The following is a 22,709-nucleotide window of genomic DNA, read 5'->3' as shown; positions in this document are numbered from 1 at the left end:
GGCGTTTAGCCTTGAAATGCTCGAAGACCTCTCGAGCTTCGGCGTATCTCCCCGCCAGGAAGTATAGCAATCCTAGGGCTTGAAGAAGCATCATGATTGGAGGCGCACCAGGGTCAACTAGGGCTTCCATGTCCTTGATTGCTGATTTGAGAATATCAATGCCTTGAGAGAATTTCCCCTCCCGCAGTAGACGGTGAGCTGTCCTTTCGAGCAGGAAACGGTATTGGGGTGGTTTGGGCCGAACATGGCTATGAGTTGTGGTCCAACTTGTTGGAGGAGTTCCTCCGCCTGGATGTGATAGCCCTTGACAGCCAAACAGTCGGCGAGGGCAACCCGAACGATCGAAGTCACAACGTGGTCCTTGACGCTCGACTGAGCAAGAGTGGCTTCGGTTTCTTTTAGCCGTGAAGTGATCGCCGGGAGCCCTTGAGGCATGATTCTCATGAAAGACAGGGAGCGGTACCCCTTGACCAGTAGAGCATCACGATGCTGTGGGCCGTAGTCCTCGTCCTGTTCCAAGACTTTTGCCATCTCGTGGGCAAAGTCGATCGGGGCGAGCGGATCATGGCTCATTTCGAGCAGAGAGAGGAGCGTCCACTTGAGGTTGATGATAGCTGGGTGGGTTCTTCCCAATGCAGATTCCATCCTTTCAATCTCAGCCCGACGCTCGCCGATAATTTTCTCTTGAGTTTCGGGCGAGCTGATGGTCATATCTATGCCTTGATGGATAGGCGCGATGATGCCATTTCTGTAAAAGATGCTGAGTTTTTCGTTCGAGGGTTTTTGGAGAGAGCTACTTTGTTTGATTTGCGACAGCAGGTTTGTTTCATCCATCGCCAACTCAAAGCTGGACGACAGCTGCTGCAATTCCTTTGCTTCTTTCAGGTGGAGAGCGGCTTGCTCAGGATCCCGGCTGGTCCCAAAGCCGATCTGCTTGCAAACTGCCAGCTGGAATGCCAGTCTTGACTTTGCTTCCCCTTTTGCCTTTGAATACTCCTTTTCGAGAAATAGAAAATAAACTCCCGTACACGGAAGTCCGCGGAACACGGTGTTTGCAGAGATTTGAGTATCTAAAGCAACGATCAGCATTTGTGCTTGCGATAACAGCAACCTATCGAATTTGGGTCATACATCGAAGCTGCTTGCTGTTGGGAATGACCTGTATGCGGATGAACCGTCTCGGCGGTCACTTTCTCCTGCCGAGTCTCTGCGTATCAGAGTGAATGAATCGGCGGGACTGGGTATGTTCTCGGTTAGCATGGCAGTATGCGGTAGGGGTCCAGATACAAATGGCAAGAACTCTTACCTTTGATTGCCAAGGAACCGCATCAAGTATTCAACAGATTGGGCCCTCTTTTCGGTGTCAGTATCGAGTGCTGACATGAATAGTTGTTCCAACCTCTCCTTCCACACCGTATGGGGCAGTCCGCTAACAAGCTCAAGAGCAAGCGTCTTTATCTTATTTGTCTCTTTGGGGAATGTATTATGAGCGCCGATGATCTGTATATCCGGAGAAACGTCTTGGTCAACGAAACCCAAAACCCGACCGATTGGCTTGAGCACCCCAGACAACGTAGTCACCGCTGAAGCGACCAGGCCCTTGGGCGGAAGCGGTTTGGTGAGGTCCTCGCCCCTTTTGACAAGCTCCTCTCGGAAAAGGACCCACAAACACAGAATTTCAAAGGAAAAGATGTCAGACAGCTTCGCCTGATCAAGAGTGTGAAGCCTTCGAGATCTGATCTCAGGAGCGAGCCAATGTTTGGTTGCCGACGATTTCGATGAGCTTGTTTGAAGCGAAGGCGGCAAACCCAAAGTCGGCGAGCTTTGGAACAGGGCCGTTCTCTTCGAACATCAAGAATATGCCTGAGTGTGCATATAGGTCGTTAGTCAGTTTGGTCGGATCTTTGCGGCAGATTCGGAAACTTACCTTTTCGATGAGAGAAGGCAATGGCTGAGGCAATGTCGCAACAGATCTTCCCCCTGTCTTCCAAGGATAGGGCCTTGCCTTGGTCGCTCTTCATGAAATCCCCCAAGGTCCCAAGACCGGCCTTCTCAAAGATCAAGATGGGCCATACACGCGTCGTCTTGCCGAGGTACCAAATCCTGCCCCTCTGGATCTCCCAGCCGACTGCTAGAAGCTTCATGATATTGGGATGAGAGCGAAATTTGGGCTCCCCCAAAGCTAGGATTTCCGAGGCGATGGCACGGTAGGTCAATTCAATTCGGTGTCTGATCAATGTCACAATATGGGGTACGTACAAATAGCTGCCAAAGGGTCCCAGTAATTCCGAGTCGTGATACGCCTGAGCCTCCATGCACGTCGCCAGAAGCCACGATGCCGTCTACACGCGCCAGTATCCTTGCCCAGGAGATCAAAGACCGACAGAAAACGAATATTGATGGCCACCAGTTTGTTCCCTTCGAGTGGCTAGTGGACTTGTTAACACTGGATGTAATTGAGGAAGTGCTCAGTGAAGGCAAGATCGAGCTGTACGAACGACGGCCGATCGCTAAGGCCGTGGTCGAAAGTGAGCGGAAAACCTTCGCCACGCTGGTCCTTGTCGGTGAGCCAGACAGAATATACGATTTCAAGCGGACCGACCCGGGCGTGGACGAAGGGGGCCCTGATAATAAGTTGCCCCTGACGATGACCCATCTGAGCCATGTTTTCGACAGGCAAGAAGTCGGAGATGCTTTCTTCGAGAAGCAGTTTCTCTTCCTCGTTCCGACGTTTCCGCAAGGAGTACCTCACCGCGTCATTCCGGACGAGATCCGACTTCCATCTCTCAAGCCCAATGTTGATCCCAACGCCAAAGGGGCAAAAACCCCAGGAGGACATTTCGGCGTCGTGTCGAAGGAGAAGCTGCCGCCTCCGAAGTACGGCCAAAGTGACGAAGATGTAAGGAACCTCCTATGCCTGCTGGTTGTTATTGCACCCGAGTAATCCGACGACTGAACTGACCTCTCGACTAGTGCATGACGCTGGTTCGAAAGATGTTGAAAGCTAAGGGCGGCGATGGCTACAAAGGGGAGCTGCGATGTCTCCATCTCCTTAACGAGATCCGGCATCCTTGTATCCTAGAGCTTTGTGGATCGTACACGCAGCAGCAGACGCACAATTTTCTGTTCACCGAAGCGACGGGTGGCGATCTTTACGACCTGCTCAGGAAGAATGAACGCCCACCCGAGTTTCGGACGAACGAGGCCATGTACCTCGCCATCTGCGGCTTGGTCTCGGCGTTGGAACAGCTGCATTACTATACCAACGATGACCTCAAGATCGAGCTTCTGGGATGCCACCACGACCTAAAGCCGCGGAACATTTTGGTCGACGGCGGGCGATTCATTCTTGCGGACTTTGGGCTGACCATCATGACTACAGTTCAAGACCTTCAACAGCTTGCCGAAGACCGTGACTTGTACTTTGATGCACCCGAGAGGCTCGACTACACCCTGCCGCAGCCAGTCAAAAAGGAGATTGGGCCTCCGAGCGTCATATGGTCTCTAGGCGCAATCCTTGCCGTCATCTTCGCATACATGAGAGGCGGCCCAAATGAGGTCGAGAACTTCAGGAACAAGCGGACCTTCTTTTACAAGCCCCAGGAAGACGGGGGGATGATCATCCTCAAATCATTCCATGACCGGGGAAAGCCGAACGACGGAGTGGAGGAATGGTTCGCCACCAAGGATAAACCGAGTACTGTCGTCGAAGAGGACTTGGTTGCGCTCATCTGGGACATGTTGAAGATCGAGCCTGCCAAGCGGCCAGGAATCCGTGCGGTTCTTAGGCGCCTACGATGTATCGCACTCAAGGAAGCCGCCAAGCCGATAATGGACCATCTTCTCGAGGCGCCTATTGAGCCCGGAAAACCTCGTGAACCGCTCGAGTATGCTGTGGAGAGGCAGGTGTTTTTGGAATGGCTCACCATGGTCAGCGACGCCTCTCGACTGGACAAGCTCGAATTCCTCCACACGGATGAGATGTTTGACCAGGTCCATCGCACCGTTTCCGCCATCCGGAGCGAGTTTCAGCCTCTCTCTCAGGCAGCTCGGGACGACTCGCCTTTGTTTGCGCGACTGCGGCGCCTCAACGACCAGCTCCTTGCATGCTTGGACGAGGCCGACGAGTACAGTGCTCGCACCAGAGCCGAGCTGAAGGTCATGCCTCGAGCGCGGGAGATTGCCAAGGAGGGCGGAGTATCAGGCGCTGGGCGTCCGCCCGCGGCAGTCCCAGAGTCAGAGAGGGAGATGGAGCCATACAGACTGAACGAGAAGGTTAAGTTACTGCTATCAGTCGAGAATGTCATGCATCTCATGACTGAGTCTAAGAGTAGTGTGCGAAAGCTGGATGCGAGTAGTATATCACGTTTCAAGGATGAAAAGAGAGAGGATAACGGAATAAACGAGGAGGAAAAGGAGGAAAAGGAGGACGACGACATGGATCCTGGCGAGGTCCATGCTTTTTGGACTGGCACGCTTGTCGACGACAATGGCTCGTCAACGCCCGTCATTGTCGAGGATCTGGACATAGGCCCAGCATTCAGCGAAACAACTACCAGCGAGAAGCTGTTCGAAGGGCTGGAACAGGTCCTTGTTGGCTTGACGCCCGAGCTGGCTACTAGATTCCAGGTTCTGAGTTGCGCGGGAATCTATCATGACATCAAACGCCGGAGAATCAGACTCACCTACCACTACCCCAACACCGGCATCCCCCTCGCTGTGGCGCGGCCAAGGGTCCGAGATCTCGCCCAGGTTCTCAGAGAGCACGCGGATCCATTCGACTACGAACAACGTATCATCGTAAGCCTCGACGACCGTCTGCAGCTGGCCCACGATCTCGCCACGGCCGTGTTTGAGTTCCACAAGATGAACTGGTGGCACAAAAACATATCGTCGTACAATGTTCTCTTCTTTGGCGAAAATACCTCTTCCCACTCGATCGCTGACGGAGGGGAAAGCGTTGTCCGCAAAGTGAATTTGACTCGCCCGCCTTGATTGGATTCTCACACAGTCGACTCGGTGACGCAGACTACTCCAACAAGATGCACAGTGAGGCTGCCTGCTTCGCGTACTGGCACCCCGACTATGCCGGCGCTGATGCAGCCGATATGCAGACAGCGTCGGGTTATTTGGCCGAGTACGACTACTACGGGCTTGGACTCGTTCTTCTGGAAATCGGCATCTGGTGCCCCTTGTGGCGTATGGTGAATATCAACACTACGGAACGGGGCGAGATTAGGGCTCAGCTGCGCAGTCTGTGGGTGCCATTGTTGGCCTCGGCCGTAGGAAACAAGTATGCGCAGGCGGTAGATGCTTGCCTTTCGGGAAAGCTGAGCGAATGCCAGTCCGGAAAGGTGACTGACAAGGAGAAGGTGGATCTGGCATTTGAGCAGCTTGTTCTGCGGCCGTTGGGTACGCTGGTGGGGAGTTGAATTGGTCTCGAAACCACCTGTGTGCCTCGATAGCTTTCAAAATGTTGCTGCACCATCCCTAAGACACCCTGCACGCCCTCTCTTCTGACATCTCCCAGACAGAACGGTAGGCAGACCCTGAGTCCCACAGATTCCCGAGCAGGGAACCATAGGCCGGGTGGTGGTCCTCATTATTGAATACCGACACCGTTGGAAGGAATCCGGCTTTCAAGTACCTCTCTCCACAAGGAAAGACCTAGATCCATCCGTGATGCTGCTGGCAAAGACTTGAGTTAATTTGGTTAGGGATTTGTGTCAACCATCTCAAAGGTTAGATTGGTGATTGCGCAAAAAAAAGGTTCAGTTGGTGAGACTGAAGAACATCATGGTCTCCAAAGCAGGATCTAATTGGACCACCGGGTACACTTGTGGGTCAGATGGGCCCGGCGCCGCCGACGGGGCACGAAGAGGGGATCAGTCAGGCACCGGGATGGGTCCAGTAACTCTGCGAATAACGTTGCGGATAAACGGACAACGCACATGCGGTGCAACTCCATAGACAGGCTGACGACGACGAGGCGAAACCGCGTCAGGCTACACGCTTTTAATTCTTCGCACCTTCCTTCTGTCGCAGCTCATTCCAGGCAGCTAATTGAATCTCTTGACCTGCTTATCGCTATATCTTGCACCGCCGTTGCTGCAGCTCGCCGACATTTCCGTCCACTGCTAGAAGCCGAGCTCTCCCGTCACTCCGTCCCTCCGTCCTCGGCCGCGGTCATTGGTGATTTGACTTGTCCATGCCTTCGCGAGCCCCCTCGCTTCCCTGAACCCCTCTCTGATTCGCACGCCCACCAAGGAAACGCGGCAACACTCTATAGGCGCCCAACATGGCCACAATACGCAGTCTTGACCATACCAAGTCCGTCCACTTCCGCATCGTTCCTTGTCTGCCGTTTGTGCCGCCGAGAATCCAGACTGACCATGATGCGGCGCAGGTCTGAGGCCGAGTTGGCCATCAACATCAAGAAGGCGACGAGCCCCGAGGAAACGGCCCCAAAACGCAAGCATGTCCGGAGCTGCATCGTCTACACATGGGATCACAAGTCTTCCCAGTCCTTCTGGGCTGGCCTCAAAGTCCAGCCCATTCTTGCCGACGAGGTCCAGACCTTCAAGGCACTGATCACCGTTCACAAAGTCCTCCAGGAGGGCCACCCGGTGACTCTCAAGGAGGCCATGGCGAACCGGGGGTGGATTGACAGTTTGAATCGTGGGATGGCCGGCGAGGGCATGCGCGGTTACGGTCCCCTGATCAAGGAATACGTCTACTACCTGCTGGCAAAGCTGTCATTCCATAAGCAGCACCCTGAATTCAACGGCACGTTCGAATACGAGGAGTACATCAGCCTCAAGGCCATAAACGACCCCAACGAGGGCTACGAGACCATCACCGATCTCATGACGCTGCAGGACAAGATCGATCAGTTTCAACGGCTGATCTTTTCTCACTTCCGCAGCGTAGGGAACAATGAGTGCAGAATATCCGCGCTCGTGCCACTCGTTGCCGAGAGTTATGGCATCTACAAGTTCATCACCAGCATGCTGCGAGCCATGCATTCAAGTAGGCCGCTGGTCCACACACCCCGATGTTGACTCCGCTGACCTTGCCCAGCCACTGGCGACAACGATGCCTTGGAGCCACTCCGTCAGCGGTACGACGCCCAGCACTACCGCCTTGTCAAGTTCTACTACGAATGTTCGAATCTCCGCTACCTCACGAGTCTTATTGCCATCCCGAAGCTGCCCCAAGACCCACCGAGTCTTCTAGCGGAAGACGAGAATGCGCCGGCGCTCCCGGCACGCCCTAAGCAGGAGGTCGAAAAGCGGCCGACTCCGCCGCCGGCGCCCAAATCAGACGAACCAGATGAGATCTCCGAGTTCTGGAAGAGCGAACTTGATCGGCAGAACCGGGAATACGAAGAACAGCAGCGTGTGCTGGAGGCTCAGCAGCAAGCGGCACTTCAAGCGCAACAGCAGGCTCAACTCCAGGCTCAGCGAGATTTTGAAGAGCAACAACGGCGACTACTGGAGCAGCAGCAGCGGGAGCAGGAGGCACTGATGGCGCAGCAGGCCCAATGGCAGACGCAGGGGCGGCTGGCCGAGCTCGAGCAAGAAAATCTCAATGCGCGCGCACAGTACGAGCGCGACCAGCTCATGCTTCAGCAATATGATCAGCGGGTGAAAGCCCTGGAAGGCGAGCTGCAGCAGATTCAGAACAACTATGGCCAGCAAATAGCTAGCAAGGATGACCAGATCCGAGCTCTCCAGGAGCAGGTCAATACCTGGAGGACCAAGTATGAAGCCCTTGCCAAGCTGTACTCACAGCTTCGCCACGAACATCTGGACCTGCTCCAAAAGTTCAAGTCTGTTCAACTTAAGGCTGCTTCTGCCCAGGAGGCCATTGATCGCCGGGAGAAGCTGGAACGTGAGCTCAAGACCAAAAACCTTGAGCTTGCCGACATGATCAGGGAGCGAGATCGGGCCCTGCACGAGAAGGACAGGCTACAGGGTTCAAATAAAGATGAGGTGGAGAAACTGAAGCGCGAGCTCCGGATGGCCTTGGATCGCGCGGACAACTTGGAGCGGAGCAAGGGCAATGAGCTCTCCACTATGCTTTCCAAGTACAATCGCGAGATGGCAGACCTAGAAGAGGCGTTGCGGAACAAGTCGCGAGCGCTCGATGAGGCCCAAGCCAAGCTGCGAGATGGCAACTCGGACCTCGAAGCGCTTCTCCGTGAAAAGGAAGAAGAGCTTGAGGTCTACAAAGCCGGCATGGACCAGACACTGATCGAGCTCAATGAGCTGAAGAACAATCAGGGCGTGACGGACCGTGCTCTTGATGGCCAGATTGATGCCCTGGTCCTAGCCCAGCTGGACAAGATCAATGAGATCATCGACTCGGTGCTCCAAGCTGGAGTACAGCGCGTCGACGATGCGATGTACGAGCTGGATTCTACCATGCAGGCTGGTAACCAGAATGCTTCTCCCTCGTATGTCTTGTCGCAGATTGAAAAGGCGTCTGCCAGCGCCACCGAGTTCGCAACGTCATTCAATAACTTCATCGCCGACGGACCCAGCAGCAACTATGCAGACCTCATCAAGAATGTCAACGTTTTTGCCGGCGCTATTGCAGACGTGTGCAGCAACACCAAGGGTCTCACCCGCCTCGCCACCGACGAGAAGAAGAGCGATGCCTTGATCAACGGTGCCCGCCAGTCTGCCCACTCCACCGTCAAGTTCTTCCGCAGCTTGCTGAGCTTCCGGCTTGACGGCATGGATCCCTTACAAAAGACGGATGTCGTTATCAACAGCAACAATGATGTCCAGATGAACCTACAGAGGCTCAACAAGTCGGTGGAGACGTTCGCTCCTGGCTTTGGCAAGCTTGCCAACAAGGGAGATCTGGGTGAAGTTGTCGACCAAGAACTCAGCAAGGCGGCCGATGCTATCGCGGCAGCTGTGGCTCGCCTGAACAAGCTCAAGAACAAGCCACGCGACGGTTACTCGACCTACGAGCTGCGGGTGCATGACTCAATCCTGGACGCTGCCATGGCAATTACGACAGCCATTGCACAGCTCATCAAGGCTGCCACGGTTACACAGCAGGAGATCGTGCAAGCCGGGCGGGGCTCGTCGTCTCGGACGGCCTTCTACAAAAAGAACAACCGGTGGACAGAGGGCCTCATCTCGGCGGCCAAGGCGGTCGCATCGTCGACCAACACGCTCATCGAGACGGCCGACGGGGTTCTTTCCAACCGCAACAGTCCCGAGCAACTCATCGTGGCGTCCAATGATGTGGCTGCTTCCACTGCGCAGCTGGTAGCCGCCAGCCGCGTCAAGGCCGGCTTCATGAGCAAGAGCCAAGAGAACCTGGAGCAAGCTAGCAAGGCGGTTGGCGCTGCTTGCCGCGCTCTTGTCCGCCAAGTACAGAACATGATCAAGGATCGCAACGCCGAGGAGGAGCAGGTGGACTACTCCAAGCTGGGGGCGCACGAGTTCAAGGTCCGCGAGATGGAGCAGCAGGTATGTACATTACCCGAGTCCACCCCTGTTCGTTTTGCACTTTAAACCTCGACGTGCTGTGCTAACCGTGTCTTCAATGTAGGTCGAAATCCTCCAACTCGAGAACGCACTTTCCGCTGCTCGTCACCGGCTGGGTGAGATGCGCAAGATCTCGTACCAGGAAGAGTAAATTTGTCCATCACGCCGAGGGTGCATGGGAAGTGCGGTGGGAGGCAGTGCTTACCTACTCTCTGTATGACAGTATTAGCCTGTAATCATCAGTTTGACAGTTCTCACACTCTCTTTCCGTACTGTTGATTTACTTCACCGCTGCGCCGTTGCATCGTTGTTCCTCACCAACGCTATGCATCTGGTAGATGATGTTCCTGGTATCTAAAATATATCTAAAGTATCTGTATAGTACATTGTTGAGAATGGATTGAAGTGCACAATGCTCCTTTAACGTCACTCTTCACGTTAAGAGCGTGCAAACCGACTTTACAGCTATGTAAGGTAACCTATACCTCGACTCTCCAGCGCCACCGGTTTTCTTAGCTTTCACTCCTCGTCAGGGCTTCTTAATAGCCCACCTGCCCCGCTACGAGTACCCAACCCTAGGGTTTCGTCTGCGAGCTGTCATTTTCATCATTTTCTCGGATTGGCCGCATCAATTGTAAAGCCAACCCAACTTTTGATTGGATGCATCCAGCTCACTCCACTTTTCCTGATTCGGTGCATCGACAGCAGCCACATATCCTCTGATTGGGCGCATCCAGAACCAAAAATTGTTTGTGGTTATTGCGGGGTTTGCGATGCTGCACCCAATGGTTGCCATGGCTGCCGTCACATTCGGCAATTGCCCTTTCATGGAACCCATTGCAGATCTGTGATGCATGCCAACCTGGTACATAACTGCCGAGTCCCTTGCAACGGGAGGCTGCATGGCAGACAGTGCACACGTGCCTGGGAAAAGCGTTCCATTAATGGCCAGGGAGCAGGTAGGTACCTAGCATGCGAGTGCACCAGTTCGTCCTGCTCAGCCTGGGGACGGGAGTTTGCAACCCGCATGCATCAAGCAAGTTGATCTACACTGTATGTAACTACGAAAGCCCCGAAAATTCCATTGATAGTTTTACTGGCTCCCATGATTTGCGCCCCATTCACGTCACACGACGAGTGCCGAGGGTTGCAGACCCAGTTGGCTGGTGAAACTTCCCGTTTTGTCTGAGGCTGCAGCAATACAGCAAGCCGCTCCGTTACCTGTCATATTTGGTGTACGCACTTTTGATGATCCGTGGGTAGCGACTGTCTTCCAGGTTGTTGGTGCATTGCTGAGTGACTGCCGGGCAGCCATCCCTAACCCAGTTTCGTTCACCGTGTTGTCTTCGCAAGCCAACCCACAAACGGCGGCCCCCGTCCGATTGGTGATGCAAGCGCTGCAACCCTTGCATTCCTCAGTGCAACGCTGCGGCTGAGCCGAAACTTTGTGGGGACAGGACGGGGAGACAGGCGGCATGCATCATTTTTAGCGCGTGGAGACATGCAGCTTAAATCAACGTCTGTGGAATTCCATTTTAAAGACTAATAACGATATTATTTCCATGCGCGGACAGAAGGGAATGGGGTCTGTTGACGTGGAGAACGCGAGACCTTGTCATGGATCTTCAATCCATGGGGACCAAAACCTCCCTGTTCCTCCCGTTGTTCCTCCTTGTACTCCCCGCCACGGACCAGTCTTTCAACGCATTGGTTATTAACAAGACCTCCTAGGGCCTATTCTCCACAGTCTTGTATGTTCGGTCCTGTAAGCTGAGCTGTCTCAAATCAAGCTTTCTATATTTCAATGCAGAAACTGGTTAGAATTTTCGCCTGTTTGTAGTACGCTTGTATTTAATTGAAGTCCATGTCTATCCTCTAGTTAGCCTCGGGTCTAGTTACAAGTTAGATAAGAAACAATCTGCTCTTACCTTCATCGCCCACGGTATAGTCGCGTGTGCCTACGATATAGTAGTTGCTTTTAGAGCCTCCATAGCGGAGAAAGCTATCCAGCATAGCATCAGCTGGCATGCCATCTGGAGCGTAGTGTGTGGTAATGCCCTGAGAGACTATGGGATTGCCTAGAGGCATATCGAAGAGAGCCGACATCGTAAGCTGGGGGTTGTTCTGGGCAAGCCGACGAAATCCATCCATAGTATTGAAAGTCTTAGCGGCGTCTCCTCCAGGCTGACTATTGATGCAAATCACATCCTTGGCGGCATCTATAAGCTTGGCAACAATCGGTCCAGGGTTGACCACCTGTAAACCCTCGTTCAGGCATTGTGTGAACAGACCGAGTACGTTCATGGGCTGCCGAGAGCTCTGCAGAGGCGGCGCCGCGCCGCGCTGGAGCGTATTCGTGCCGTCCTCAAGCTGGACCATTTCCCAGCCAAGCGTAGCCAGGTAGCTATCGCGGGCAACAATGCCCAGAGGCTTGACGGCGGCCTGAATCCAGTCTTGCAGCGAAATGTTTTGATCCTCCAAGAGATCGCGGATTGCCGAGTAGACCCCGCACATAAAATCCCACTCTTTGTGGAAGGGATCCTGCTGCCAAAGCATGGTCATGATAGGCGACCGCTCCGCCTGCGTGAATTGAGTGAAGAGAGCAGAGTAATATGCTGAGCAATATTAGCAACGTAAATTAAACCCTGAAGTAACATAACTCACCCCGGAATCCCATGAATCCGTTGACCTTCTTCTTGGTAGACGATCGCTGATTCTCACTCTGCATCATCGTGGTGAGCGCTCGCATTGCGGTTTCGCGGTCGCCGTTTCCGAGACCTTCGAAGGTCTGGATAATTTGATTAACGCCAGACATTACACTGACGGCCCGTGGGAGATGGAGAGAAATCAGAACGAAGTAGGAAATTGATGCTTGCCAGAGAATTCCGTTTGCCCCAAGGCTTCTTCTGGGCCGGAAATTCTTTTGTTTGGAGGAAAGAAGATTTGTAAATCCGCGTAGAGAGTTGGGAATTTTGGCTTCCGCAGAGGGGCGTGAAAGAAATCTCAAACCGCGAATTTTATTGGGGGAGAGGGGGGAAAGAGGAGGGAAGTATCCGTATGGCCAAGCTTATCTAAGCCCCATCACATTTCTTTGTTCTGGTGGATTATCATTTGGATAGACCAATTATGTGACTGAGTTAGCCTTCTCAAGGCGCTACTAGAGGCTCAAATATCACGGAGAATGAGTCCGTATCTCATATCAAGGCTATGCTAAGCTTGGTGATAACGTGATGTCCTTTCCTTCAGGCGTTCTGAATCCGCTCTTCTCAGCACCCCGCTCCCATGTTGACAGAACATGTCAGAACCTCGCGTCTATGCCTTAATCTCTGCCGCCAATCCAGTACGTGACCGGGTTTCCCTCAGGGAAAGCTTTAATCGGGGGGATGTCATTCCCCAGCAACGCGATCCCGGCCAACCTGTGATGGTTTGCCCGGGCATTGAGTACGTCGAGGCGGAAGGCTCCAAGGCTCTCGTACTCCGGACGGGCAAGCTAGATTATATGACTCGAAGTAAGCGTCCGCCTTAGATTCACTCGGCCTTCTAGCAATGTTGGCTTACTAGTCTCATGTCTTCATTCCAGAAAACAACCGATTTATGGTCATTAACCTTCTCTCCCTCGAAAAGGGTAGACAGACGGCGTTGGATCCTGCGCATAATGGACTATCTCTGCGTCAGGCCTGTTTCTTATAAAGGAATTATGGGGGGTATCTACGTTTCTGACATCGTCTGATTTGCGTGGGCCAGGCAGTCGGTTATGCTAAAGTCATGATCAGCGCACTGAATTGAAGATACTCAATGTAACTCACGTTTTCGAAGTATTGGCGATACTTCTCATACTCAGTTCCTGTTTCGTCCACCAGGAATCCAAGGGTGGTTGGGAAAACAATGATGAAATTGGGTTGCTGATTGTTCTCCCTGAATAGCGCCGGTATGTACTTTGGGCCCGGTTGCAGGTTGCCGAAGTACTTGTGCCATTGCGTGCCAGGTACGTGTCTGAGTGGATGAAAGAGGTGCTCTCCATGCCAATACTTAGCTGCCCTCGAAGCGGAGACATCAACTCTGTGCGGGTCAGGGGCGTTGATCGGGATGACACGGTTGTGTCGATGAAACACAGCTCCACCGAAGATCATGACATCCTCTTTTGGAAGCATTCCGATTTCTTTTCCCGGGTAGCCTTCAGCCCGCTTGAAAAGAAGGAAAGTCTGAAGGAATTTCTCGACGAATGCTTGAGCTGCTTTGACCTGGCTTTCTAGGGAAATGTCAACCCCTGATGGCAGGCCAGTCTGCTGAGCTTGGAAGTCCAGAAACTCCAGGATGCCGTTAGACAACGCGGTGAAGTGGCAGAGAAGGTTTAGCAGAGCATCGTCCTCGGAAAACAGCAGGAAGATGTCTTCCTGAAAATCCTCAGTTGCTTCCAAGAATGCCGTAGCAGTTTGAAGGACCTCGTCAAAGCATCTCTCGAAGGCTTTGATTTCTTCCGCAATTGCAGCCCGAGTCTGTCGGGCCTGGAAAAGCAGAACGACCTGGAGCATTGATCACAAAACGTGTCAGCGAATCCTTTTCAATTCCGAAATGTCTCTCATAACTGTTGAATACCTCTCCAAGTGCGCGACGGTCCATTTCTGCTTTTCAGGCGTGCAGGGCTTCGTTTGGGAACAGACTTCTTGTGATGCAAGACAGGTCCTGGTTCCAGGTTCCTTCACAGGGAATTAAAGTCGCTAGCAGTGGAGGAGGAAGGGCTCGGGATTGGTGGATTAATCCAGGCCTTTTAGTAGTAAAGAAGAGTGTGTATGATCGAAATCATGCGGTTGTTAAAGTGGGCATTCCTGATTCCTATTCTTCGCTGTCTTAGTATTGTGCCCATTGTATGGGTCTAGCTGACTATTGTTCTGTAAACCAAACAATACTGCAGCCTGCAGGTATAATACTAATTTGCCTCTTCCTGCCTTCATCCGAAGGCACGTACAAGTCTACAACCCTGAACATTTCGAATTTCGCACTTCAGCTTGCCCTTTTTATTTTTCTTCATTTTTCAAAAAGGTGCTCCCTGGAAAATCTTCTGATCTCTTCTTTCTCGTGCTTGAGTTTGAGAACAATTTTCTCTCTCAACCACTTTTTCTGCTTTTGCAAAAATCAAACTCGACCCTTCTTCCCCAGCCTCTGAAGCTGCCAAACCAGACCATATCAACCATTTGGCTCTGAGCCTTTCAGAAAATATCAAGCCGCATTTATTCCCCAAGACCATCACACCTACAGGCCGGCCCCATCATGGCATCATCCAACCCGCCTCCTGTCCAGCGCTGGGTCCGCTTCATCACTGGCCTCGACAATGAACTGAACCCCAACAATGAACTGATTGTGGAGATGTGCACCAATCACGAGGACGAAGATCTTTACCAAAAACTGATCAGTGTGATGAGGCTTTATAAGTATGTTTATTGTACTTAGTGACTACTTAGAGGCACCGTATCGCTGACAAGCTCTAGGGAGTTCAACAATGGGAACCACGCTTCTCTTCTCCGCGTCAGGAATCCATCCGGATTCTCGCAATTCTGGATCACCACTGAGGACCATCTGTACATTCTCGCTAAGTTTGATCGCGAGACTGGGTTCAGTGGTACCTATGAGCCGATTACCACCACGGGTATGCCATTGCCCTTGAAATATTGGTATCGATAATCGTCTAATGCATCTCCAGTTCCCGCTTGGCGCGTGCCCGAAGATCCCTCCAAGATACCCGAATTCAAAACAGTTCATGTTCGCCGGCCGCGCAACATGTTCATTATCTACCGGCAGTGGATGTCCGGTAGGATCCGTGCCGCAAACCCGGGCATGACGGCGGGTAAGATCTGTAAGTCATCCCCAGCGATTTTGTGAAGTATCGCTGACATCAAGCAGCGCGTGTTGTGGCACAGCTGTGGCGGGCTGAGAAGCCCGAGGTCAAGAGCCATTTCAAAGCTTTGGCCAAAACCGAGGAGCGCAACCACAAGTTAATGTACCCAGGCCATGAGCTTGCTGGTGCCCGCAACCCCCGGCGTGCACTTGTGCTGGCGGATCAGCTTGAAGACCCAATGACGATTGCTGAAACTCTCATCGCGGCCGGTCATTGACCTTGTCTATGAGACGCAAAGACTAATAACGATATTTTTTCCATGCGTGGATAGAAGGGAATGGGGTCTGTTGACGTGGAGAACGCGAGACCTTGTTCTGGATCTTCAATCTATGGGGACCAAAACCTCCCTGTTCCTCCCCTTGCTCCTCCTTGTACTCCCCGCCACGGACCAGTCTTTCAACGCAATGTGTCAATTCCATGATCTCCTACAGGTCTCAACCCTATCCAACCCCGCAACTTTAGCTGCCTTAGAGCAAGCCCTCTATAGCTCGATGCGGAAACATGTTAGAACCTTAGGCTGTTTTCTCTCGAGTGGGATCGCTTGAATTTTAGTTGCGGGTTGGGCCTACTATATATGGTTAATGCTATATTGTGTGAAAATGGAACCGATTTATTCTTACCTGTTTAGAAGAAGACCCTGAATCCGATTCCATCGCTCTCGAGATCATCTGCAGGGACACCGAGAAGAGCCGCCATTGCAAGCCTGGGGTCGGTTGCGACAAGGCAACGGAATGCGCCACTAGATGTAGGATCCGTGGTAGCCGGGGTGTCCGCCGACTCAGTAGTATTGATGGAAATGATACCACTGGTGGCGTCACTGAGCTTCTTGATGATCGCACCCAAGTTCGTCTCGGCAACCGGCAAACCCTCGCCCATGCAACGCATCAAGAGGTCGAGGCCGTTCATGGACAGGCCGCCACTCTGGCGCGAGACCAGGGCCCTGGACGAGACCTCTGAATCGCGCTCAAGTGAATGCGTGCCATCGTCGAGGCGGACCAGTTTCCAGCCGAGCTGGCACATGTAGCTGTCGCGAGGAAGGATGTTCAGATGCTTGACAGAAGTCTGAACCCATTCCTCCAGGTAGATGTTATCCTTTGCCAGGTCCTGGCTAATCGCCGAGTAGACTGCGTAGATGAAATCCCACTCCTTGTGATAGGGATCCATCTCCCAAAGCTTCTCCAGTATGACCGACTGCTCCTGGTTGGGGAGATGGCTGAAGAGCGTGGTATAGTACGCTGAGTGACGTTAGTGACTATTGATGAATATAACCTCTAGATGGTAGATATTTACCGCTGAATCCCTTGAAGCCGGTCATTCGGTTCTGGGATGGCTGTTGCTGTCCTTGGATCGCTAGCTCTATGGTGGCCGGCGCTTAGGAAGTTTTTTTGTTGTTTGGGTATTGGTTTGCCAATGGCCTTTGAAAATCTTGACTAATTTATGGAGGGAGTGTTCTGTGTGGGAAAGGGAAATGTGAGAAAGTGGAACGATAATTTGATTTTCTCAGGTGAAAGGGCTAGGGCAAGGGAGTGGTTTCATAGTTGCTTGGTAGATTCACGAGGAAGGCACCCCGGCGAGCAATTTCAGAAGAGAATCTTTTTAGAAACTCGGAGTATGAATGTTGTGGATATAATAATCATGCTGCAGGTCGAGTTGTTCTTTACAAGATACCCACCCTATAGGGATTTATCAGCAGCACAATCGTCGCAAACAGGCTGATCAGTGTTCTTGAATGCAGAGATGCTTAATCTTCCAATGTTGAAGCTTTAAATCTACTATTACTTCGCCTTCATACTACTTATCAGACCTTCTATATACAAGTGATAAAGAGGGCTCAAAAATGAATCGAAATAGGTACATCAACATTTACTAGTACAAGAATCTGGTTTCTGAAGTTCCATTCGGGGGTAGTATCAGCATGGAAGATGAGTATAGTCCAACACAGTGCTGAGACAACCGTTCGGGGTTTTCCAGATTATGAGAGCAGAGTTCTAGAATTTGGTTCTATAAACGAATAGCTGGCTCCAAGTTAGCCTCCCCGCCTGCCTTCCCGCACATGCTCGTAGCTCGTTGAGCTGAAAACTCTATTGTGACTTGTTCCGAATAAACAAAGAAGTTTCCTGGACCTATCTGCCCCGCTTTCCCTCTTTCTCTCCCCTTCCAGCTCCTCGTTATAATTTTCCCCCACAAATTCTCTCCCAATTCCTCCCTTTCCACATTCCTCCACACTCTCGGGACTCGATACTTCCTCTTTCTGTCAATCATTCCCAGCCCCCTCCACCTCGTTTCCAAAGTCTCACTTCGGGAATTGCGAGTCATCCCACTCCCTTTTCTTTGCATTTCCTGTGCCAACTCCTTTACTTTACCCCGTCACACTTCAAGAATTCAGCCTGAGCTAAAGAATCATCGACAATTGAGAAGATGGCGGTTCAGCAGTATGATGATTCAGCTATTGCCAAGTATCTCGGCAGCAAGTACTGGAATCATTTCGCGATCCAGCTTGGCCATTGGAATTCTATGAAGGTCATCATCATGAGCGGCCAAATGTTCAAGCGGATCCCTGATCCTGCCAAGGCAGAACTTGCCACGGAGATGGCGTAAGTATTACCTTGATTTGGTTTCTTCTCCTCAATCCAATGTTGCTCACCATCCACAACGACAATTAGCAAGTATCTGGGTGAAGAGGTCATGTACGCTCGTGACGCCGACAACGAAGAGGTCTGGATTCTCGGTCCGATGAACGTCATGAAGCGCGACATCACCATGGTCAAGGGCATTCCCATTTGGGACCCCAAGAAGAAACATGTGACCACGGTGTTCAGACTCCGCCGTCCTCCTAACGCCTACATCCTTTATCGCAAGGACAAGCATGGTGAGGTCAAGGCGGAGAATCCCGGCCTCGACAACAATGAGATTTGTATGTCCAATTTTCCAATCAATCGCTTGGAGCTATTCCTAAAAGCTAATGTACCAATTGCAGCCGTCATCATTGGCGCGATGTGGAAAGCAGAATCTTCCGAGGTTCGAGCTGAGTACCATGAGAAAGCACAGGAAGTCAAGCGCAACCTGATGATCGCCTATCCGGACTACCGTTACATCCCTCGTAAGTCGCATGAAATTCGCCGCCGTGCGCGCCGTGCCCCGCGCCTTCAGCTTCAGGCTCCTCAGGACATTGCACTCCTTAACAGAGCACATGCTCCAGCCTCTTTCCTATGGCAGCAACCCATGCAGCAAGCAATCCAGCAGGTTACCGGTGAAGAAAACAGCCCCAATAGCGAGATCACTCGTCACATCCCTCAATCTCAACGTTTTCTGCCTCCTATTGAGCGGGATTGGGCTCCTCCGAACATGGAAAGACTCGCTATTGAAGATGCCCCTGCCATTGACGACAATGACAACATGGACCAAGGCTGGAACTTTGACGACCAGCTGGAGGCCCTCTTGCGTGATATCTAAGCGCTCAAACGGCGTGACCATTGGTAGCCCAGACCATTGATTGCGTAAGTGAACACTAGTACCAAGCGATACCGGTTTCTACCATGAAGGCGTACGGCGCCAGAGGGCGGACATGAATAGACAGGTCAGTGAGCACATTCCTCCCTCCTTCGATTTGCGAAATCTGGAGAATGCAATCGACTGATATTGACAACCAGTTCAGACGCAGGTAACGACGACAGCATGAATTTCTGATGGCATTCGGCCGTCAGACTCATTCCATGCGCTACCTCATGATTTCAGTACCAGCTTGCTTTTGACACGATGATTTTCCGACATTCCGCCTTTTTACATTCTGCCACACCCGATTCTTTTTTGTGCTCGCAGAGCGCTGGCATTGACGACCCTCTGCGTTATCCTTAGGACTTGGTTCTCTTAAGTGAACGCTTGGCACTCGATGATGGACACTCACTGCAGGTTTTGTTCTTGGGAATGCACTCTGGGGTCAAATACTTGGCGTGGAGGAACTCTCGAGTTGGAGTATCTGGTGGTCGGTTGGCTCATTCAAGTAACCCGGACATCTCGATGGCTCCTCTGCTTTGGGAAATCATGCTACGGCGCACATTGGCGGCGCACATTGGGTGGCAGAAATCGAGCGGATATTGGACCTGCACAGGCATGGGTCAACACTCCCCAAGGACACTTCACACTACTCCCCATGGACACTTCACACTAGATAGTTAGATTTCTCGACACCTGTCACTTCGCGAATAGAAAACTGGGCACACTCTGGGTTCTCTCTTCTGCCTGAGTGATTCGTGATGGTAGCCAACGGCAAGCCAATTTGCAAGCGATCTTGAATTCCGGCTGTCTCTCCGGCTCATATGATGTCCTGGTTTCTAAGCAACTCGCAACGCCTTCAAGCGGAGTTGGCGAGCTGCAGAGAATGAGACTAGAATCCGGGATCTTGAAACGACAAGACTGGAGCGACGGCAAGCATTTCCAAAACGCAAAGGCACACTGACACAGGTAGCGGCAGGCATCTTACGTGCATTAGCATAGCGATGGCGAGAGATCCATCTCGAAGGAGCGAGAAGACTAAGACGGCAACACCTGCAAGCCACAACTGTCAGCAATTGGATGATACTCAGTATCGCGAAGCGACTCGAGCGAGCCAGACAAGCAAAGACACCATGTGCGGCGAAATCCGAGTTTCCGGGAACACAATGAACTGAGCATTTCAACAAGTTTGGTACGTCTTCGTGGACGTCACATGGCTTCAATATTGCTAAGCTAATCATGCCGGCGACAGAACCGATCGCCGAAGGCTTTTCTTCTTCAGGAACCCACCTGCCCCTCCCGGGCGACTCGAGGAAAGAATACAAATGCGGCAACGGTGTCCGTTCGAGAAGCAATGGGAGGCGAGGCTGGCAAACCATCCCGTCCCGAGTGACATCACTGGCGTCCGTTCCAGTCGCTGCTCCAGATAAAGGTACGGCAACGGAAGGCCGTGCCCACCTCTTTGTCGCCCGAGGGACCCAATGGACGGGCGCACATGAAGAAGGACCTGCCTGAAGAGATGGAGTAAGCTGGGGTGTACAAATGATAGCAGGATCGAAGGGTGCTGGAAGCTTTACAGGTGGAATGCTCCGCTGAAGAGGAGGGTATACAAGTTTGAACAAGGAAGCAGGGCCCAGCCTTCTGGCCCAAAGGCGGGTTTGGAACAGAAGAGGCAAGGAAATGAATACGTACCGCAATTGATGCCGGCCTTTTTGGTGACCAGGATCTGGCAGTCCTCACCGTGCTCGCACTTGGGAACGGTCCGCTTCCCAAGCAGCTTCGACCAAGACTGCTTTGCCTGAATAGGGTCAAAGACTTTCTCGGTGGAGGAGGAGCCGACGGGTTCTGAAGATCCCTCGAGTTTGTCCACGCTCTCATTCTCCGCATCGAACTCGTTCTTGGTCCTGCCGGTCTGCGGGACTCCCTTGATGCCCGACTCTGCAGACTGCTTGGTGTCAGGCTTCGAAGCGGAGCTGGGATCACTGCCATCTTCTGCAACATTGGGTAGATCGACGCCTAGGGTGGCCGCCTTAGGCTTGAAGAAGCCCTTCAGATTGCTTTGCGAGAGACCTGGCCCTGATTTCACGGAGTTTTCCCTGCCTAGAGCCAATTTGCCCTTCTTCTGTGGCCGTCCCGGTGATGTGGACGACTCTGCCACTCGTTTGGAGGGAGCGGGCTTTTGTGGAGATGCTGATGTGTTGGCGGATACTGCAGTCTGGTCCGCTGGCGTTGACACCGGAGCTGAGCTTTCGCTCGGGAGGCTCTCGTGGCTCACGTCATCGGCTGCAGGATTCGCAGGTTTGAGAATCTCTTGGCTGCTGGACTGTGAGGTCGCAGGGCTTGCCTTTGCCGATGGCGCAGCCTTCTTGAAGAACATATCCCGAATGCTTTGTCTGCGGTTAAACTCGGGGATGAGCTTTGCCGACGTGGGCAAAAGATCCTTGGATGTCCATTCTCGCTGTCGCTTGCCACTTTTGAACATGCCTGGCGGGTTCATGACATCTTCTACGTGGAGTTTGGAGCCGTCCAAGTCGACCATGTCACCCATCGTCGCATAGACAGGGCAGTGATCGGATCCTAGGAGACCCTCCTGAATATTGGCGTCGATAAACCAGTCCTTAATTCCAGAGCTGCATAGCACGTAGTCTATCCGACTCCCAAAGTTGCCTGGCCGTGCATTCTTCTTAGTTTCCCAGCAGGTGTACATGCCTGCGCGGGACGGATGGAACTCTCTGCAGAGATCCCAGAGCACAGGCTCCTCTCGGCCTTTGTCCCTCTCTCCAACAACACGGCCTCCAAATACCAGCTGGTTGAGAAAGCGCCGTGATGGGGTAGACAAGAAGTCGTCTATTGTCATGCCTTCCTTCCGTAGCCTCTCGGCTAGTCCCGCTGTGTCCAGCTCCGAGCAGATGATGTTGAGGTCACCGCAGAGAAAGACCTGCTTCCCCATGGCGACCAGGTTACGGACTCTGGTGTCAATGGCATCGATGTAGGCTTGACGAAACTCGTCCCTGGTTTCGTCTCGGTTGGCAGGGCTGTAAACTCCGATGAGAACGAAGGCTGGGAACTCGAGGATTACGCAGCGTCCTTCGGAATCAAGAGTCGCTTCGTCGACGGAGTCGGAGAGCTGGCCGGGCTTCGGGTAGCCGCCAATTTGCTGATCTAGAGGCAGATCTCGGAATTTGATGGAGGAGTTTGGAGGACTGAGAACCCCGGTGATGCCTTCCTCTGCTCGGATGGGACAGCATTTGGAGGAACGCGTGTAGATAGCCACGCCCGAGTATCCTGCGGTACTTGTCAGACTGGAGAAGAGCAACAATGGAAACGAGCCTAGCGAACCTTTCTTATACTTCGGTAAACTGAAGTAGACGTCCCACCCAGACACCAGAACCATGTCGTCCCTAAGGTCCTTTCGTTGGATCTTGGTCTCCTGCATGACGACGATATCGGCCTCTAACGTGTCAAACATGGCCTGAAAGTCTATTAGCTGGACTGGAATAGCAGGAGGATGGATGCGCCGGGAATGTCCCACCTGAAAGCTTCGGTTTTCTCTCCATGGCTGGTATCCAAATGGATTCCTAGGGGGGAGTAAGACAACAAAGCTCTGCAATGGACCGCTGAGTGGACCGCTAACCTTATGCCATTGACTGTGAACGCATTAGCAGCGTGGAGTGGCGCGACACAGGGTCCAGCGGCGGATGATATGCTTACCGTTCCAGGTGGTGATCCGGAGCGGCATCTTGTGCAGCACCTGACGAACCTCACAGATGTGTCTTGCCGTGACTTTCAAGCTCAAGACTCAAGTTGGAGAGGGA

At 52.5% G+C, this 22,709-nt stretch overlaps 9 protein-coding genes across 9 annotated transcripts; 4 read left to right on the top strand and 5 right to left on the bottom strand.

Annotated features, from left to right (window-relative positions):
• Window positions 1-117: 117 nt before the first annotated feature.
• Window positions 118-2,144, bottom strand: N656DRAFT_794064 (uncharacterized protein; the record flags this gene model as incomplete). The annotated part of the gene is made up of 6 exons (XM_064817232.1): window positions 118-948; window positions 1,029-1,070; window positions 1,132-1,237; window positions 1,307-1,707; window positions 1,772-1,863; window positions 1,928-2,144. 6 exons carry the CDS (start codon window positions 2,142-2,144, stop codon window positions 118-120), a joined length of 1,689 nt encoding a protein of 562 aa, XP_064675177.1.
• A 191-nt stretch (window positions 2,145-2,335) lies between these two features.
• On the top strand, window positions 2,336-5,432 carry N656DRAFT_764791 (kinase-like protein; the record flags this gene model as incomplete). Its single annotated transcript, XM_064813355.1, has 3 exons — window positions 2,336-2,899; window positions 2,974-4,895; window positions 5,012-5,432. The coding sequence occupies 3 exons, from the start codon at window positions 2,336-2,338 to the stop codon at window positions 5,430-5,432; spliced, it is 2,907 nt and encodes a 968-aa protein (XP_064675176.1).
• Window positions 5,433-5,909: 477 nt separating this feature from the next.
• N656DRAFT_722395 (ANTH-domain-containing protein) lies at window positions 5,910-9,924 on the top strand. Its single transcript, XM_064812499.1, has 4 exons — window positions 5,910-6,330; window positions 6,407-7,029; window positions 7,081-9,491; window positions 9,574-9,924. Exons 1-4 carry the CDS (start codon window positions 6,299-6,301, stop codon window positions 9,658-9,660), a joined length of 3,153 nt encoding a protein of 1,050 aa, XP_064675175.1. The 5' UTR covers window positions 5,910-6,298; the 3' UTR covers window positions 9,661-9,924.
• A 1,487-nt stretch (window positions 9,925-11,411) lies between these two features.
• Window positions 11,412-12,324, bottom strand: N656DRAFT_699532 (uncharacterized protein; the record flags this gene model as incomplete). Its single annotated transcript, XM_064810793.1, has 2 exons — window positions 11,412-12,124; window positions 12,174-12,324. The coding sequence occupies 2 exons, from the start codon at window positions 12,322-12,324 to the stop codon at window positions 11,412-11,414; spliced, it is 864 nt and encodes a 287-aa protein (XP_064675174.1).
• A 412-nt stretch (window positions 12,325-12,736) lies between these two features.
• On the bottom strand, window positions 12,737-14,132 carry N656DRAFT_722391 (uncharacterized protein; the record flags this gene model as incomplete). Its single annotated transcript, XM_064812498.1, has 5 exons — window positions 12,737-12,999; window positions 13,068-13,169; window positions 13,222-13,266; window positions 13,316-14,032; window positions 14,106-14,132. 5 exons carry the CDS (start codon window positions 14,127-14,129, stop codon window positions 12,829-12,831), a joined length of 1,059 nt encoding a protein of 352 aa, XP_064675173.1. The 3' UTR covers window positions 12,737-12,828.
• Window positions 14,133-14,467: 335 nt separating this feature from the next.
• On the top strand, window positions 14,468-15,967 carry N656DRAFT_50089 (uncharacterized protein). The gene is made up of 4 exons (XM_064809852.1): window positions 14,468-14,938; window positions 14,996-15,153; window positions 15,208-15,360; window positions 15,408-15,967. Exons 1-4 carry the CDS (start codon window positions 14,778-14,780, stop codon window positions 15,617-15,619), a joined length of 684 nt encoding a protein of 227 aa, XP_064675172.1. The 5' UTR covers window positions 14,468-14,777; the 3' UTR covers window positions 15,620-15,967.
• On the bottom strand, window positions 15,638-16,964 carry N656DRAFT_825698 (uncharacterized protein). Its single transcript, XM_064818455.1, has 3 exons — window positions 16,693-16,964; window positions 16,023-16,637; window positions 15,638-15,970 (listed from the first exon to the last, which is right to left on the bottom strand). Exons 1-2 carry the CDS (start codon window positions 16,715-16,717, stop codon window positions 16,027-16,029), a joined length of 636 nt encoding a protein of 211 aa, XP_064675171.1. The 5' UTR covers window positions 16,718-16,964; the 3' UTR covers window positions 15,638-15,970; window positions 16,023-16,026.
• A 513-nt stretch (window positions 16,965-17,477) lies between these two features.
• Window positions 17,478-19,071, top strand: N656DRAFT_744074 (uncharacterized protein). The gene is made up of 3 exons (XM_064812870.1): window positions 17,478-17,996; window positions 18,066-18,316; window positions 18,380-19,071. The coding sequence occupies exons 1-3, from the start codon at window positions 17,821-17,823 to the stop codon at window positions 18,853-18,855; spliced, it is 903 nt and encodes a 300-aa protein (XP_064675170.1). The 5' UTR covers window positions 17,478-17,820; the 3' UTR covers window positions 18,856-19,071.
• A 1,007-nt stretch (window positions 19,072-20,078) lies between these two features.
• Window positions 20,079-22,473, bottom strand: N656DRAFT_773763 (DNase I-like protein). The gene is made up of 4 exons (XM_064814126.1): window positions 22,427-22,473; window positions 22,234-22,366; window positions 20,587-22,179; window positions 20,079-20,405 (listed from the first exon to the last, which is right to left on the bottom strand). The coding sequence occupies exons 2-4, from the start codon at window positions 22,361-22,363 to the stop codon at window positions 20,290-20,292; spliced, it is 1,839 nt and encodes a 612-aa protein (XP_064675169.1). The 5' UTR covers window positions 22,364-22,366; window positions 22,427-22,473; the 3' UTR covers window positions 20,079-20,289.
• Window positions 22,474-22,709: the final 236 nt, after the last annotated feature.

Source organism: Canariomyces notabilis (genome assembly GCF_033297395.1).
Source record: "Canariomyces notabilis strain CBS 508.74 unplaced genomic scaffold N656scaffold_1, whole genome shotgun sequence".
NCBI classification, from domain to species: domain Eukaryota; kingdom Fungi; phylum Ascomycota; class Sordariomycetes; order Sordariales; family Chaetomiaceae; genus Canariomyces; species Canariomyces notabilis.
Note: the sequence above shows the minus strand (reverse complement) of the source record. Positions and strands in the feature narration are given on the sequence as shown.

Coding starts and splice junctions, on each gene's coding strand:
- N656DRAFT_722395 (XM_064812499.1), top strand. CDS start 6,299: ATGGCCACAATACGCAGTCTTGACCATACCAA. Junction 6,331..6,406: donor CGCAGTCTTGACCATACCAA/GTCCGTCCACTT, acceptor GATGCGGCGCAG/GTCTGAGGCCGAGTTGGCCA. Junction 7,030..7,080: donor GCTGCGAGCCATGCATTCAA/GTAGGCCGCTGG, acceptor GACCTTGCCCAG/CCACTGGCGACAACGATGCC.
- N656DRAFT_50089 (XM_064809852.1), top strand. CDS start 14,778: ATGGCATCATCCAACCCGCCTCCTGTCCAGCGCTGGGTCCGCTTCATC. Junction 14,939..14,995: donor AGTGTGATGAGGCTTTATAA/GTATGTTTATTG, acceptor GACAAGCTCTAG/GGAGTTCAACAATGGGAACC. Junction 15,361..15,407: donor CATGACGGCGGGTAAGATCT/GTAAGTCATCCC, acceptor GACATCAAGCAG/CGCGTGTTGTGGCACAGCTG.
- N656DRAFT_825698 (XM_064818455.1), bottom strand. CDS start 16,717: ATGACCGGCTTCAAGGGATTCAGCG. Junction 16,638..16,692: donor CGGCTTCAAGGGATTCAGCG/GTAAATATCTAC, acceptor AACGTCACTCAG/CGTACTATACCACGCTCTTC.
- N656DRAFT_744074 (XM_064812870.1), top strand. CDS start 17,821: ATGGCGGTTCAGCAGTATGATGATTCAGCTATTGCCAAGTATCTCGGC. Junction 17,997..18,065: donor GAACTTGCCACGGAGATGGC/GTAAGTATTACC, acceptor AACGACAATTAG/CAAGTATCTGGGTGAAGAGG. Junction 18,317..18,379: donor CCTCGACAACAATGAGATTT/GTATGTCCAATT, acceptor TACCAATTGCAG/CCGTCATCATTGGCGCGATG.
- N656DRAFT_773763 (XM_064814126.1), bottom strand. CDS start 22,363: ATGTTTGACACGTTAGAGGCCGATATCGTCGTCATGCAGGAGACCAAG. Junction 22,180..22,233: donor TTTACCGAAGTATAAGAAAG/GTTCGCTAGGCT, acceptor CAAGTACCGCAG/GATACTCGGGCGTGGCTATC. Junction 20,406..20,586: donor AAAGGCCGGCATCAATTGCG/GTACGTATTCAT, acceptor CCATCTCTTCAG/GCAGGTCCTTCTTCATGTGC.